Source organism: Mesoplodon densirostris, chromosome 1 (assembly GCF_025265405.1).
Source record: "Mesoplodon densirostris isolate mMesDen1 chromosome 1, mMesDen1 primary haplotype, whole genome shotgun sequence".
Classification (NCBI taxonomy): domain Eukaryota; kingdom Metazoa; phylum Chordata; class Mammalia; order Artiodactyla; family Ziphiidae; genus Mesoplodon; species Mesoplodon densirostris.
In genome coordinates, this window is record NC_082661.1 from 155,024,849 (window position 1) to 155,042,956 (window position 18,108).

General features: G+C 36.8%; 1 protein-coding gene across 5 annotated transcripts in view; it reads right to left on the reverse strand.

Moving 5' to 3' along the window:
- Positions 1 to 418: 418 nt before the first annotated feature.
- Positions 419 to 18,108, reverse strand: part of N4BP2 (NEDD4 binding protein 2) — an 83,379-nt gene continuing 65,689 nt past the window's right edge. For 4 of the 5 annotated variants that reach the window (XM_060110795.1, XM_060110787.1, XM_060110778.1 and 1 more), the window contains 5 exons: positions 16,000 to 16,138; positions 11,462 to 11,650; positions 10,393 to 10,561; positions 3,005 to 3,128; positions 1,441 to 1,606 (listed from right to left, as the gene is read on the reverse strand). In XM_060110795.1, coding sequence (XP_059966778.1) covers positions 1,561 to 1,606; positions 3,005 to 3,128; positions 10,393 to 10,561; positions 11,462 to 11,650; positions 16,000 to 16,138 — 667 coding nt within the window. In that variant the 3' untranslated portion in view covers positions 1,441 to 1,560. Of the gene's footprint in view, positions 1,225 to 1,440; positions 1,607 to 3,004; positions 3,129 to 10,392; positions 10,562 to 11,461; positions 11,651 to 15,999; positions 16,139 to 18,108 lie in introns of those variants that run through there. The other variant, XM_060110772.1, reaches the window with a different exon arrangement.

Below are 18,108 nucleotides of genomic sequence, written 5' to 3' on the forward strand. Positions count from 1 at the left end.
TCATTAAAATGTCTGTTCTTTTGGGAAACCATTCTGAAATTCAGGATTCTTTCAGTAATAGCTCAATCGTATCATTCCTGATCCAAATAATTTTTTATGCTTATCAAAAAGCAACTGTTCGCTAAAATTACGTATGTTGAAAATATCCTTCATATCCAAAGTCAAATTTATCTAAGCCAGTGTCTCACATTGGAAAATTATACTTCACCACACTAAACTTGCATAAAGGAAATTATAACTGACATACTAACAGGACTTTTTAGCTCACCAAAAAACAGAAGTCAATGAAAATTTCCTTTCAGAAAGTTGGTTCTTTTTAAAAATAAAGGTAAAAAACTTTTAAATTGTAATAATTTCTTTTATGATTATATCAAAAAAGTTTTCTATATCTACTTAAGTTAATAGGATTTTGACCTACTGTAATTTAGAAATTACATGCCTCAAATATAAAATATAGCTCTTTAAGTACTGTCTTCAATACCACTTACACAGACAGTTCTATAAGACTAGAAGCAGTTTTATAAGACAGGAGCACTTGGTAGATATCTAACCATTTCTCCTTCTCTGAAAACTTGCCTGCCTATGGAAGGTATAAAACTGCAATATAATCTCAGACTCCAACTTTACTCCTAGAAAATGTACACACACAGAACAAAGGAACAAAAGATAAGAGATCACGATCATATACAAAGCAGAAGAAAGTGCAACAACATGTCTTCCTTCCTGTAGGATACAGCAAAATGATTTTTTTTGTATTGTTTTGAAATCAAAAAGCACTCAAGTGTTTTTGTTAGATCTCCTTTCTTTCATTACTACTGGTACTAGTACTTCTTTTTTTTTTAATTAATTAATTTATTTACCTTTGGCTATGTTGGGTCTTCGTTTCTGTGCGAGGGCTTCCTCCAGTTGCGGCAAGCGGGGGCCACTCTTCATCGCGGTGTGCGGGCCTCTCACCATTGCGGCCTCTCCTGTTGTGGAGCACAGGCTCCAGATGCGCAGGCTCAGTAGCTGTGGCCCACGGGCCCAGTTGCTCCGCGGTATGTGGGACCCTCTCAGACCAGGGCTCAAACCCGTGTCCCCAGCACTGGCAGGCAGATTCTCAACCACTGCGCCACCAGGGAAGCCCAGTATTTCTTTTTTAAATACAAGCTTTTGAAGGGCTTGTATTATGAACCAGGTCTCAAAGCACTTTAAATACCTCTCATAGAAGCCTTTAAGACTTTACTAAATGTCAAACAACAATTAATATAAAGGTTACATTTTCTGTCTGAGAAAGAATCAGAGCATTTCAATCTTTAAAACTGCAGCTGATAATTTTCTTAGACATTTTGTAATCAGTAAAAATTCTCTTTAATACTTTTAATAGACTACCTATTTGGCATGTGATTCAGTAAAAAATTAAACTTCTCTTGAATTTTGAAAAACATAATGTTTTTCTGTTTTATAACTGGACATTACTTCTAATAAAACACACATTTACAGTACAGTTGACTAAATTACTGCAAATAAAACTAATTTTAACCTACAAACCTTCACACTTTTAAGTCAAGGACATTTATTTTACTTTAGCATGACTTTCAAGCACCCTGGTTTAATTTCAGAGAACCTGCAGAAATGAAAAAAAGAGTTATTTTAAAGATAAGAATTTCAAACTGATTAAGAAACATAATCTTGTAATCAATTCAAGTGCCTTTGGTAAACATAATATTCACTATCAAAACACTCCTTTAAGTTAAATCCAGCACTAATATCTATGCTTATGTTCCTTTTAATCTATTGTCAAAATAAATACATGACTAAGGCTGGGGGTTACTCCTAATTTAGTAGTTATTACAATTTAAGATTTTTTAAAATTCTCAAGCCTGTATTTGACCCTCATGAACAACAGCACTCTGCATGAAGGATAAGACGATGTCTGCATTACATTATTTCTATGCATTGTAACAGTACCAAGAAATCTCTAATAGGTAAGTCTGATTCATCAGGCCATGAAATGCTTTCAACTCCCTCACTGTGAAATTTAAAGAAACACAAGTCTCTGGGGCTTCCCTGGTGGCGCAGTGGTTGAGAGTCTGCCTGCCGATACAGGGGACACGGGTTCATGCCCCGGTCCGGGAAGATCCCACATGCCGCAGAGCGGCTAGGCCAGTGAGCCATGGCCGCTGAGCCTGCGCGTCTGGAGCCTGTGCTCTGCAACGGGAGAGGCCCGCGTACCGAAAAAAAAAAACAAAACAAGAAACACAAGTCTCTAAAACAGATCATTAATCCCAACATGATAATGTGGTCTAACTACTCCTTTTGTAAAAGTAACTCTAATATGTCATCTATTTTCATGCTCAGAATTAACACTACCATTTTCTATAATATAGCCAACATTTTATTACATGACAAACAAAATATGCTACACTCATTGAAACTAGAAGTAAGGGAAGGAGGGTACTTAGATTCCTCATAACCACTTAATGAAAAAGGACATTTCATGTTTGTCAGCTAAGATCAATAATGGCACTTAGTTTATGAAGATGTATAAATTTGTAACTGACTGGAGATTTTCACTAATGTTTAAATACATCCAAATTATAACCACATTTTAGCAGAAGCTCCAACTCCTTCCAAAATCCACAGACATGTTATTTCTTTTCAAAGGAATTAATTAAACAGCAACCTTAAACTATGATATGTATAATCTAACTACCTTGAATGATACATTATCAAAAAAACACAAATATACTTATTTTCTTTTAGATTTTTAATTTATGATATATGAAATAGTTTTGTCAAATGATTACTTCAACAACAAACATTTTTCTCTCATTTCTGGTTTAGTGGACATCATAAATCTAGAAAGGAATGTTATGTATCATAATCTAGTCATGAATTTATGGCTAGAATCAGATGGTTAAATTTACTTAACTATTTTAACAAATTGTTCTGAGCAAACTATTAGTGTTTACCATCTGCATATGGGCAACTGCCATTATCGATAACAGAAATCTATACTCACCTGAAGCTATGGCTTGTGAGGTATTTAATGACAGCTGGTTTGATGCGAGCAACTCCTCCCTGGCTGTGGTTTCCTCTCCCCGTAATCACAGAGAGATAGGGCTTACCACCATTCTGCTTAAATTCTGTTACAACAGGAATTGGAACCGTTAAAATTGATCTATCTTACATTCTCAACAGAAAACAAACCTTTACTCAAACATGTATGAAATAATTTTCATGAGGATTTAGAGACTTATCACTTCAAAAATCCCCAAATTAATGTTTTTAAATGTACTGTTTCATCTACATTTTCAGTATGGAAGCTTCCTAGCAACTCATCCACCTAAAGACTTTAGTGGGACTTCTCCTGTGGGGAGAGAGATTTCCATGTGCTATCAGAATTTCTCTCTGAAATAATGATAACAACAATAATATTAATGATACTTAACAATTATTACACACATGGAGTCAGGCATTGCTTTAAGTGACTTATATTTATTAACTAAGAATCTTTACGACAACTCTATTACTCTGAAGCCACCCAGCTTTGGTCTGATTAGCAGCTCTGCCACTAAATGACTGTGTGATAGGACCATGGACAATTACTTAGCCTATCTGTGCCTATTTCCTTAACAATAAAATGGGGTATAAGGCAACTGCTTTATAGAATATCATCCTCAGGAATAGCCATTAGCAAATCCACTAATTATAGCATGGACTGCAGTCTTACTGCTAAAGATAATCAATTATTAACTTAAGAAACTCTTCCAAACAGATGATTTTATAATATTGAATGAACCTGAGACTCTTAGAAGACCACAGTTTCTGCTTTGGAAATGACCTTGTGAAAATCAAGTATATAAATCCTGAAAGTCAGTAATAGCTACAATAAAATAACAAAAAAAACCTGTTAATAACAGGAGTTGATTTAATAATTCAATAGATACTTGTTCCTCAGTTATAAATAGCACAAGTTTTGGGCTTCCCTGGTGGTGCAGTGGTTGAGAGTCCACCTGCCGATGCAGGGGACACAGGTTCGTGCCCCGGTCCGGGAAGATCCCACATGCCGCGGAGCGGCTGGGCCTATGGGCCATGGCCACTGAGCCTGCGTGTCTGGAGCCCATGCCCCGCAACGGGAGAGGCCACAACAGTGAGAGGCCCGCATACAGCAAAAAAAAAAAAAAAAAAAAAAAGCACAAGTTTTGACCTTTAGCATAAAATACATATACACATAAACATTCCATATTCTGCTCAGTAAGTTGCCCTAAGACTCCATCAGATCCACAAACAGGCTGTTTTTCGAGTCTCGTATCTCCAGGGCAATATTTAGACTAGAATTTTAGTGGATATGTTGCTCCTGCATTTATAATTCCTTCTTTGCTTAAGATCCACCTCCATAACTTCAAGCAACATTTTGTTCAAAATTCAACTCTCTCTGCGTGATGGCTATACACGGGTATTCATTCTGTAAAAAGTTTTTATGCTATACAATAATTATTTGTGCATTGTTCTTTATGTGATATTACAAATAAAGGCTTACTTTAAAAAAATCTCTCAATTAACCATAATTCAGCTCTCGTCACTCCTTCACTACCGCTCCTCTCATCAGTTAAGTCAGTTATTTACAGCATTTCACCTTTCAATAGTTTACTTACTGCTCTGAAAATGTTCTCACATGCCTCGAAGTAGGGTGTCAGAGGATGTTTATTGAATGAATTAATATGCTTAGGTTCCCGAATTTCAGGTTAATCCTGCTTATCACCTTTTAAACTGATTTTTAAGCATATCTCAGATTTCTTAACATTTCAACTGTAAATATTTCAGTATGTATTCAAAAAGGACTCTTTAAAAAAAACATAACCACAATGTCACCATCATATGGTACAAAGTTAAAAATAGTTCCTTAATATGTTTCTAAAAATGGCTAAAAATGTCCCCCAGTAGTCTCAAAAAAATGTTTTTACTGTGATTTGTTTGAATCAGGGTTGAAACAAGTCTCCACACATTGTATTTGGTTGATATATTTCTTAACTTTTAATCTAAAGGTTCTCCTTCCCCCTGTGTGTGTGTGTGTGTGTGCACTTTCTTTTCTTTTTTTTTTTTTTACAATTTGTTGAAAAAATTAGATCATTTATCCTAGATATTTACAGTCTGGATTTTGCTGACTGTATCTCCATGGTGCCATCTAACATGTTCCTCTGTTCCCTATAAATCTGTATCAAGTAGTAGTCAGATCTAAAGGCTTTACTTGCTTCTGGTTATTTGGGGGCAAAAGAAGCTTCATGAGTAGTAGTGGTGTATATTTCAATAAGAAGACACAAAAGGGTCAGATTTTTTTTTTTTTTAATTCATCCCCAATTTTGACAATCATCTTTTATGACTAAAAGCAATGCGGGGCAGAGCCACAGATTTTTCTCCTGGACACATTTCTATTCAACAATACTACCATCTGCTGGTGATGTCAGTAACTACAGGCTACCACAGGTAGCAGGCACAAGATGGGCTTTGGCTTCCAAAAAGGGTTTGTATCTTGGGTCTGATCCACTATCACCTTACACAAATTATTTAACACTTTTATTCTCATAATTTTTTCTATTGAGATAAAATTCACCTAACATAAAATTCATGATTTTAAAATGTACAATTCAGTAGTTTTTAGTACATTATTACAATGTTGTGTAACCATCAACACGATCTAATTCCAGAACATTCCATCATCTCAAAAAGAAATTCTGTTCCTGTTAGCAATCTCCATTCCCCCCTTTCCAGTCCCAGCAAACATTAATGTACTTTCTGTTTCTATTGATCTGCCCATTCTAGACATTTCATGTACAATAAATGGAAATCATGTAATATGTGGCCCTTTGTACTGGCTTCTTTCACACTGCATAATGTTTACAAGCTTCATCCATGTTGTAGCACATATCAGCATTTCATTCCTTTTTATGGCTGAATTATATTCCATTGTATGGATATACCACATTTTGTCCATTCACACCAGTTGACAGATTTGGGTTGTTTCCACCTTTTGGCTATTATGAACATTCATGTACCAGCTTTTGTGTGGATGAATTGTGTTTTCAATTCTCTTGTGTACAAACCTAGGAGCAGAACTGCTGGGTCATATGGTAGCTCTGTGTTTAACTTTTCAAGGAATGTCAACCTTTTCCACAGTGGTTGTACCATTTAACATTCCCACCAGCAATATATGAGGGTTCCAATTCTCTGTATCCTTACTGACATTTATTCTTTTCCACTTTATTAAACTGTTTATATCATCAGTTTCCTTACCTATAAAATGAGAGGAATACCTACCCTTTATTCAGTCATTTATTCAAAAGTTTTTTAAAGTGGTGAATGAAAGGCTCAATATACAATAATGATTCAATAATCATCACTGACTCAATTCTTGGCCAAAAAGATGGACATTTAATAATCAATTATACAAGAAGCTTTTTATAAGTACTGTGATACAGAGGAGTACGATGAGAGGCTTTCAATAGGGAGCCTAATTTAATCTGGAGGTTAACAAATGATAATGTAGATAAACATAAAGAAAAGGAGAAGAAGCAAAACACGAGATGAGAATGTAGAGACAGGCCAAGGAACAATCATGTAGGGATCTGGGAATTTATGCTAAATGAAACATAGCAACCTGTACTTTCTTATCACAATGCTAACCATTTATGTAACTATTTATTCACTGTCATTTATCCTACTAGACAGCAAACTCCATAAAGACAGGGATTGTGTGTCTTTTTCACTGCTTTATCCCTGATGTCTAGAATATAGAAGATAATCAAATTTTATTGAGTAAATGATTTACTCATCCTCTATAGACAAAGTATTCCTTTATAATACTTCCATATAATACTTCTACTTTTCTTTTCTCCAGATTAAATAATGTATTTAAACCGCTCTTAAATTTTCTCTTTTCTAATCTTTATTGTTGTTGTTTTCTAGTTCTTTCTCCAAGATTTTCAAAATTCTATTTAAAAAACAACTGGGGGAGGGGGATCCTCTACTTTATCAAAGAATGTCTGCTAATAAACAGAGAAGGAACACAAAATTATAAAACACCATTATGAGAACTTCCCTGGTAGCACAGTGGTTAAGAATCCTCCTGCCAATGCAGGGGACATGGGTTTGATCCCTGGTCCTGGAAGGTCCCACATGCTGCAGAGCAACTAAGCCTGTGCGCCACAACCACTGAGCCTGCGCTCTAGAGCCCGTGAGCCACAACTACAGAGCCCGCATGCCACAACTACTGAAGCCCGCGTGCCTACAGCCAGTGCTCTGCAACAAGAGAAGCCACCGCAACTAGAGAAAGCCCACGTGCAACAACAAAGACCCAACACAGCCCAAAATAAATATATTTTAAAAAATAATTTTTTTAAAAAACACCATTATGCAACCACCAGTATAATAATTGATTCAGACAAGGATCATCTGTGGATGCTAAAATCATTAGGCAAAATGAGAACAGTTATTCACAGTCACAAAGTATCAATCACCAAAATTTACTAATTGATTACAAAGGGAGAAAAGGTACATTTACAAAGTGAAATCTGATATGATAGAGTCCCACATTAAGCTAAGAAATCAAACTTAACACCACCAATACTGGGGCAAACTGACCATATATGTCTCTTTTTTTTTTTTTTTTTTTTTTTTGCGGTATGCGGGCCTCTCACTCTCACTGTTGTGGCCTCCCCCGTTGCGGAGCACAGGCTCCGGACGCGCAGGCTCCGGACGCGCAGGCTCAGCGGCCATGGCTCACGGGCCCAGCCGCTCCGCGGCATATGGGATCCTCCCAGACCGGGGCACGAACCCGTATCCCCTGCATCGGCAGGCGGACTCTCAACCACTTGCGCCACCAGGGAGGCCCCATATATGTCTCTTGATTAGTTCCCCAAGGATGACCTAACATCTCCTATGCGGTATTTTCACCAAGAAAATTTTAAACTGAATCTAATCATGAAGAAACAATCAGACAAATTAAAATTGTAGGGCAATCTACCAAACAACTGGCGTGGAGTCTTTAAAAATGTCAATAACATGGAAAACAAAAAACAGACTGAGGAACTCTTCTATATTATAGGATGCTACAGATTTGGGACAATCAACTGGAACATATGATGTATGACTAGATCCTGGATTGGGGGTGGAACATGGCACAGCTACATAGGACATTTCCATATAACTGGAAAAATCTGAATATGGCCTGTATATTAGACAATATCATTATAACAATGTTAAATGTCTTAAAAGTGATAATGTATTGTGATTATGTAGGAGAATGAATTTGTCCTCAAGGGATAAACATGCTGACATATGCAAAAGTAAAGCACCACAATGTTTAATGAGACTTATTCTCAAATGGTTCAGCAGAAAAAAATTCTAGAGAGATAATAAACAAATGTGGCCAGATGTTGACGACTGATCAATCTAGGTAAAGGATATATGTACAATTCATATATTGTACAAAATTTGTACAATATGTATATTGTACAATTCTTTCAACTTCTCTGCAGGTTTTTAATTTTTCAATATAAAAAGCTAGGAAAAAGGATAATGATAAGAGTACACATGTTGATATGCAAAATAAAGCTCACTGCAACATTATAATTAAACATCCATCAATAGAGGGATGGATACATTGTGATAAGGTCACACAATACTACACAGCAGTTATAATAAAAAAAAAACTCAGTCTGTCGAGATGAGTAGATCTTGAAAACTGTATTGGGTAAAAATAAAATAAGTGGCTTGGCTGACGATATAGTGTGACACCATGTATGTTCATTTTTTTAAACTCACAAAAAGGATACTACAGACCAGTTATGGATGAATGTACATTACACGTAGTAAAGGTATTTTCAAAACTGTCCAGGATGATGCAGACCAAACTGAAGGATGTTGATTTCCATCAGAAAGGGAGAGAAGAAAGAGAAAAGGATTGGGGATAATGCAAAGGGAGGAACAATAACAACAAAAATATATATATATGAAGCACATACAGTAAAATGTTATCACTTGTTACTTACATTCATGGGTACAGAGGTGTTCGTTATTTTACTCGCAACTTTTTCAATGTGGTTTTCATGATAAACTTTTTATATCAATTATATTTAATCAAGCATTTAATTACAACTGAATTGTAAAACCTATATGTGCTGAACTGATAAACCTATATAACATATAGTATAAAACTTTCTAATATATATACAAATTAATTAACCAGAACAATACAGCTATCAATGACAGAGAAGTATTATTGAACCACAGGGTGATAACTAAGGCATGGATTCCATGTCTCCACAATAAAATGTAAGACAAAGAGAAAGCCAAGTTGAGAATTCAAAATATCCTAGTAGTGCTAAGAGGAGATGACTCCCTAGTATTAGAGTCTGGGGTACTACAACAGATTGAATTTTCCCAAGTGCTACCATTTGGTGATGAAAAGGAAACAAGATGATAAACCAACAAGATACTTTAACGTATATAAAGTACATGATATTGATTGTAAGAGGCAGGCAGTAGCATTCCTACTGACCCGCAAAGACAACATACAAGCAGAAAGGGAGAAGGGCATACCACCATAATGCAAACACTCATAAATCCTGCCTTTATGATAATTCTGTAAAAATCCTATCACCTAATTTACTTCTGCATTTTTAAATTTTTTTTTTAGCGGTACGTGGGCCTCTCACTGTTGTGGCCTCCCCATTGCAGAGCACAGGCTCCGGAAGCGCAGGCTCAGCGGCCATGGCTTACGGGCCCAGCCGCTCTGCGGCATGTGGGGTGCCGCCTTTATGATAATTCTGTAAAAATCCTATCACCTAATTTACTTCTGCATTTTTAAATTTTTTTTTTAGCGGTACATGGGCCTCTCACTGTTGTGGCCTCCCCATTGCAGAGCACAGGCTCCAGAAGCGCAGGCTCAGCGGCCATGGCTTACGGGCCCAGCCGCTCTGCGGCATGTGGGGTCGTCCCGGACTGGGGCACGAACCCGTGTCCCCTGCATCGGCAGGCGTACTCCCAACCATTGCACCACCAGGGAAGCCCTACTTCTGCATTTTATTAAACATCTGTTGAGCAACTGACATCTAATAAGTATCTATTAGCTTTAATAAATGTCTACTGAACAAAGATTATATTCCTGAATGGTCCAGAGGATTCTCAGATTACATCATGCCCTCCCTTTGACAATTATAACAAAGGAATACAAACATAACTGAAACAGGAAAATAAAAATGTTAATGGACATGGCAGTTAGAATTCTTTCCCAAGGTTTTCTTGAAGAATGAATCTAATACAAACATCTATAAATGTGGCACAGATATCCTCAGCCTGCACGTTCAGACTCCTTGAATTTGTGAAAATCTGTCATGACTATAGTCCTACCTTCAGTTTTCTGCTGTAAAACTGTCATCAAATGTTCTATAGCCTCATCCACATGCAGCCCATGGAGGTCTAAAACATTCTGTGGCAGCAGGGAGGCATTGACTTTCTCAAAGATCTCCACAGCAGCAAGGTGATTGGCTTCTTTCATCTTCTGCTCATGGAGACTACCCTTTAATTATAAATATATCATCAGTAATCACTTTTGATATCTGCTACTTAGTAAGCAATGAGGAAACAAATAGTGCCCCAAATAAAAGGAAGAACAAAAAAGGCAACAACAAATGTAAAATTTTAAATAATGCAATGGGCTAATATGCAAGAATGCACCAAAATTTAGGTGAATTTCAGTGGACAAATAACATAGTTCTTAAACTACTAAATCATCATTTCTAACACATTCTCTGATCCAAAAATCATAGGAAAGGGACACTTAAATAAACAACACACATCTCAAGAAGAATCCACTGGTTTACCTTTTGATAATCCTGAGTCTCAACCCTTTAAAACCTTGTAGTTACCCCTGAAGTCATTCCTCAAGGTTTGCTATTATTGCTCACAAGGTTATACCGGTTTGATACCTTTTTCTGCTCCATCATAAAAAAGTAAGTGATATGGAACCACAGAAAACAAAAAGTAAATCAATCAGGTTTCTTGTAATACCATGCTGTATGAGACCAGGTAGAAATTTTACTTCCCTGAGAGATATTAATGTAACTTTCTTTTTCTGACTATGATAGTGATACACAACTTAAAATTCAAGCATGATAGAAAGCACAAGACCTCTGTAATCCCACCCTGGGATGGCCAACATTAACATTCTGCTTCCTTTCCTCCAGAAAATTGGTTATCTGTTTAGAAGCAGTACTGAATGAGAGAATCCAACCTAAAAGAAAATATGGACTGTCGGAATTCTCAGAACCACACATTTCTTACATATTAGGATACTTTATATCACTTATACAATGTACATTCCCCAGAATAACTTAATCAAGCCACAGTATGAGTATTATCTGCTTCAAGATTATTCAGACGTTGTAAGTGACAAAGAAAAAATAATTTTCCTCTTTACTTGCTGGGCATAAAACGTGGCAACGTTTTTCTTCCCCATCCGATAAGCTTCTTTTGCCTTGCTATAGCATTCCATCCTCTTCTGCTGATGCAGGAAAGCCTCTGCCCTGTAGTCATCATACTCTGGGTACTCAAAATCCTGGAAAGATGGTTCGCTTGGTATATCTTCAGTCTCTTTCAATTTCTTTACCTGTAAGGTGTTACACAATAAGTAAAATATGAAAAAAAAGTAGAAAGCACAAACTTTACCTTCAAAAAAATGTACATGAAAACTGGGCTCTACTAATTTTTATCTTTCTTCTTAAAAAACAGACTCTCCCTACTGTCTATCTAGTAAGTCATGCACTTAGCAACTACTGTTAACCTTTTCATGCTATAAGCGTACTCCTTCTTTAACCATTCTTATCTTAGAAGATGTTAAAAAGTCCTCTAAAATTATGAAAAAAAAATCAAGCCAAAAGAGAGAATATAAGATATTCAAGGAATGATGTTCATTTATCTAATGCAACATTTTCCAAATTTTAGTTTGTAAACCCATTCAAAGGATCAGTCCAACCACTGAAGGAAGTAATGGCATATTTCAATATTTTAAAAAACCAATTGATAAAGTAATTGAATAATATTCTTGTTAAAACAGAAAGGCATGTGGAGTAACCATGCCTTATAGTAGGTAAAAAAATCATAAGGAGGTTTATGGGCAGTTTTCAATCAGCTGACTACCAACTAGCCGCTACGGTAGCGTTGACTTTTTGAGTTTTCTGAAATATCATCAAGTAGTTGTTACCCATATGGGACCTTAAATTAAAGAAACTAAACTAACTCTAATTTAAAACACAAGGTTAATGAAAATAATAATTATTATACAAATACGCCTCAACACTCTCCACCAAATAGAAAAGAATAAAATTAATGTGTCACCATATTCCTAACTCATTACCACAGTCAAAAATCTGTAAATATACAGTCAATTTATTTTTTGCAACAAACCCAAGGCTCTCTCTTACCTAAGAATATTCATAGGACCTACATCCTTATGTCACGCTCAGTAGTAAATAATCACAAGCTTCTTTCATATTAATGTTTAAATATTCTGTGAGTATATGGCTTGCATCCCTGATAAAATCAAAGATTTTCCAGGGAGAGGATAATAAAAACACTTTCTATGACCTCTGAAAAGACCACAGTGCCTAACAATATGGACATAAACATTTCACAGCTTTAAAGTCTCTCACTGTTGGTGTTCATACTAAAAAATGCAAATACATTTGGTTCTCTGGGAAGGGACCTTTCATTTCTTATTTTTAAAAAAGAAAAAACAGGGAATTCCCTGGCGGTCCAGTGGTTAGGACTCAGCACTTTCACTGCCAGAGGCCGGGGTTCAATACCTAGTGAGGGAACCAAGATCCCGCAAGCCGCATGGCGTGGCCAAAAACAGACAGTACATAATGAGAGATACTTTATCAAATAGCTACTCTCTTTTAAAATAAAACCAAAATTTATTTTTACATCCCTTTCATAGTGATGTGGTTTACTATAACTTCATTAACAAGGGCCAAGTGAAATACATGCTGCCTAAGAATTAATGTAATTAGTGTCACTTGAAAGTGTGATGTACTATTATGCCAAAACCATTTCCAATGGTAACAAACTTGCAAATTTTATTAAAGGCTAAAGGGAAAAAGTAGTAGTATTAATAAAACACAGTTTTAAATAAATGTTAGTTTCTTGAACAAAGCAGATAAACCAAAATGTTACTGGTATCATGATACTCCCCTTTAGTATCTCTGATCCCTTGGGATCCTGGGATATCAAAGACAGACTATTCTGCTCACAGATCTTAAAAGATTTTTATCAGTGTTGTGACACCTGCCTACGTTTTTTTGAGAAAGGCTAAGAATAATCTCCAGTATAACTTACCCAAATTTACGTTCTGGCCAACATTTACACAACTCACAAAATCCCTTTTCTGATTCCAACATTTCTAACCATTTCCCACTTTGAGCAAGCACACTTTGTCCCCATCACTTCCTCTATCACCATAATGACCAAGAGTGCCTTGCTCTATTATCAGGTGAAAAAGTAATCTTCATTCCCAGTTTGGCACTGAAGGTCTCATCATCATCTTGTACACTCCTTGAAGCTTATAATATACTGCACCTATCCATGATGAACACAGGCATCAGTGGTACACTTGGTTCCTGCTCTGTGTACACACTAACAGATCACATGAAAACCAAAATTACCTAAGTTCTACATATCAGCTAAGTGATGGTGAAATATTCAAAGAAAAAAGGCAACACACAAGTGGTGCTCCACTATCCCTGAGCAGTCTTATTAATAAGTAAGTATAGCAGGATGATTGAGGACTGTTTAAAAAAGAAAAAAAAGCCTAAAATGAATACAAGATTAATATACAAAGTCAATTGTATTTCTACGTATTTGCAATGTACAATCCAAAAATAAAATTAAGAAACCAATTTCATTTATAATAGCATCAAAAAAATAAAATGCTTAGAAATAAATTTTTTTAAAGGCATGTAAAACTTATACTCAAAACTACAACACACTGTTGAATGAAATTAAGAGGACCTAAATAAATCGAAAGGTACTCCATATTCATGAACTGGAAGATAATATTGTTAAGATCACAATACACCTCAAATTGATCCATAGGCTCAACAAAATCCCCATGAAAATTCCAACTGGCTTCTTTGCAGAAATTGACAAGCTGATCCTAAAATTCACATGGAAATGCAAGAGGACCAGAATAGACAAAATAATCTTGAAAACAGTTGAAAACTCACACTTCCCAATTTCAAAACTTACTACAAAGCTACAGTAATCAAGACTGTGGTACTGGCATAATGAGAGACATACAGATCAATGGAATGAAACTGAGAGTCTAGTGATAAATTTATAGTCAATTCATTTTCAACTAGGGTGCTAAGAAAATTCAATGGGGAAAAGCAGTCTTTGCAACAAGTGGTGCTGTGACAACTGGATATCCACATGCAAAAGAATGAACCTGGACCCCTATCTCACACCATATATAAAAATTAACCCAAAATAGATCAAAGCTCTAAATGTAAACACTAAAACTATAAAACTCTTAGAAGAAAACTCAGGTGTAAATCCTCATGACCTTGGATTAGGCAATAGTTTCTTAGATATGACACCAAAAGTACATCCATAAAAAGAAAAAAGATGAATTGCACGTGATCAATTTTTAAAATTTTTGTGCTTCAAAGGACATCATCAAAAAAGTGAAAAGACAACCCTTGGAACGGGAAAAATTCTGCAAGTCATATGTCTGATAAGGGTCTTGTACGTAGGCTATATAAAAATTCATACAACTGGAGAATTTTTTTAACTGTAATGGGTAATGGATATTAATAGACATTTCTTCAAAGAAGTTATTCAAATGGCCAGTAAGCACATGAAAAGATGCTCAACATCACCAGTAATCAGGGAAATGCAAATCAAAATCACAATGAGATACTACTTCTGTATTAGCCACGTGTTTTATTTCCTGTATTCTGATGATTTGACATCTGGGGCCTTGCTAACCCCCAGAGACACAGCACCCACCACCTTGGGGTTAGCTAATTCCTAGAGATAGGAAACAACTCACTTGCTAGAATGCTTTATATATTCAAACCATCCAATCTAGAGCCCATACCCCCAACCACCTTCTTTATGGGGCTCTCACTCTCTGACTACCATCTATATACCCTGATCACCGAAGCCAGGTACCAGAAAACTAGGGACAGTTCCTATGCCCCAGAGCCTGCTGAAATTATTCAAACTAGTCCATCCTAAACCTGCTTATTACTCTGCCTTGCCCAGTCCTTCCTGCAGACACCACAAAAAAGGCTCTTGCCCACACTTCCCCCCTACTTCCTTTGCCTCCTTGACCCTGGTGCTTCCTCATGTGGCTTTGGGCCATGCCTCCTAGGGATCTGTGAGTATAATAAACTTCCTTCACAACATTTCCATGTCTGGGTGTCTGACCATACCTGATTAAAACAAATCCCAGGTACCCATAAAACAACTTCACACCCACTAGGATGGCTATAATCAAAAAGACAGATGATAACAAGTGTCAGAGAGGATGTGGAGAAATTGTAACCCTCACACACTGCTGATGGAAATGTAAAAGAACGTAGCTATTTGGGGAAAATGCTTGGTAGCTTCTCAAATGGCTGAACATTTCCACCCACATTATTTATGCCCTAAGACCCATCGTATTACACCCACTGCTATTCAATTAAGCCTCATACTCTACTGTGTAGTCTACACATAAAAAGTTACAGAAATTCCAATGCTTGTTGTGCACAAAGGCTTTAAAGAAAAAAATATAATCAGCTATAAATTCACTATTTTGAGCAAACAGATATTCTAAACCAAATATGCTATTGGTGGTTAAATTTCCAGTCTATGAAAAATGGTGAGAAATAATCATTAAACTATCTAACAAACCAATTACATTTTCAAACACAATTATTTACCATTACTGTAAAAAATTAAGTAGCTCTATACCTTTTTCTCCTTAGACTTCTGTGCAGTATGAGAAGTGACATTCTCATTTTGGTGAACAAACTCTTGTGCTACCACTGTTTTTACAGGGTCTCCTTCAAGAACACAATTTAGAAATTGCACTGTGTGTTCTAACGAATAGCTGTAGAGAGTTGAAGTACAAATACGAGGTCAGTAAATGAAAATAAAAGTTATGTGGAAACATTAACATAAGCAATCTTTCAAAATCTTAGAAGAATATGAAAAATTGGCTCACTTCTGAGTTTTAAACATGAAAATTAAACACTCATTGTTTATCTCAAGACTCAAGAATGAACAGAAGGAAAGTGTCAAGTTAGAGGCTCTCAAGAACTAATTTTTTAAATGAATACCAAAAAGTAACATATTGATAATTAATTCATTTTCTTATCTTTTATTCCAGGTAAATTTTCCACAAATCTTTCTTTCATCTTATCACCTATACTTAAGTCCCTTGTTGGATTCACACATGGTTTCAGTTTCCTTCAAACATCAAAAACAGACAATAAATCCTTAAACTGACATTTTTATCCTGTCAAATTTTACATTTTACTTATACCATGGCGTTCTAGTCAAAGAAATTCTAAGCAGGGATATAGAAAGGAAAAACTAAAACACTACCCTACCTCCCACCCCTACATTATTTAGGCATATTTTCATGGTGATACTATATTATGTGGAATATGAAATTCTACAAAAATTGACAAACATCTGAAACACTAATGTCCCCGTATCCAAAGAAACTCATTCCAAAGCAAATTATAAATGATTTTATACTGCTCATTATTTCAGACTATTTATGCCTCTGATCTTTTCCATGGCCAGATAATGAACAGCTGACCACAAAGGACTGTTTTTGAAATGTGATAAATAGTTATCTAAAATACTGTGATATTTTGCTATTCTTCAATTTATTAAAGACAACCCTTGAAGGGGAACCATTTGGGACTAACAATTCTCCTTGAGCACTCTCATCTTGCCGCCTCACATATGCTCAACAAATAGGGGTTTCTAGGGGCTAGAAGCTACCAGAAATTAACCACATCCTAACTAGTTTTTTTTTTTTTTTTGCGTTATGCGGGCCTCTCACTGCTGTGGCCTCTCCCGCTGCGGAGCACAGGCTTCGGATGCGCAGGCTCAGCGGCCATGGCTCACGGGCCCAGCCGCTCCACGGCATGTGGGATCCTCCTGGACCAGGGCTCGAACCCGCGTCCCCCACATCGGCAGGTGGACTCAACCACTGCGCCACCAGGGAAGCCCCTAACTAGTTCTTAAAATCACCTGGCTTGCCCACTCCTAGGGCTGGAAGCCAGTCTCCACCACAGGTGCTGTTAGCAGTGCGTGGCCCTGGAAGATGACACTGCAGGCCTATACTGCAGTAACTGAATGAACCTACCCTTCTTACCAGGGTGAAACTGAAGCTAATGGTAACTGAGACAATTATCCAGCTGTTGTCAGAGAAATGGAGGTAATCATTTAATACCATAATACCTGCCCCGAGGGGCCTGACTGACCAATCACTCTGAGCATCGAGAGGAAGGACTCCACTCAGTCTCCTTACCTTGCCTGGGGAGCCACAGCTCTGGGTAATTTCACATCAGGGCTTCTTGCCCTAGGTCCCCACAGAAGAGAGTTACCATGTGCCAGCACCACCCTCCTAACCCCCAGTGCCTTGGGATATTTTAACACATAACTCTAAGAAAACAGGTAGCAAAAATAAATAGAAAAATTGTGGATTGAAATAATACCATGAAAAACTTGATTCAAGTGACATACTTAGGACTCTGCATACTCAGCAGAGAATATTCTTTTTCAAAAGCACTTTCAGGGACTTTCCTGGTGGTCCAGTGGTTGCGAATCCACGTTCCAATGCAGGGGACGTGGGTTCAATCCCTGGTTGGGAACTAAGATCCCACAGGCCACAGGGTAACTAAGCCCATGTGCCGCAACTACTGAGCCTGCGTGCTCTGCAGCCCGCGAGCCAGAACTAGAGAGAAGTCAGCACGCTGTAACTAAAGATCCTGCATGCCACAACTAAGACACGAAGAAGCCAAATAAATAAGTAAATAAATATTTTTTTAAAAAGGCACTTTG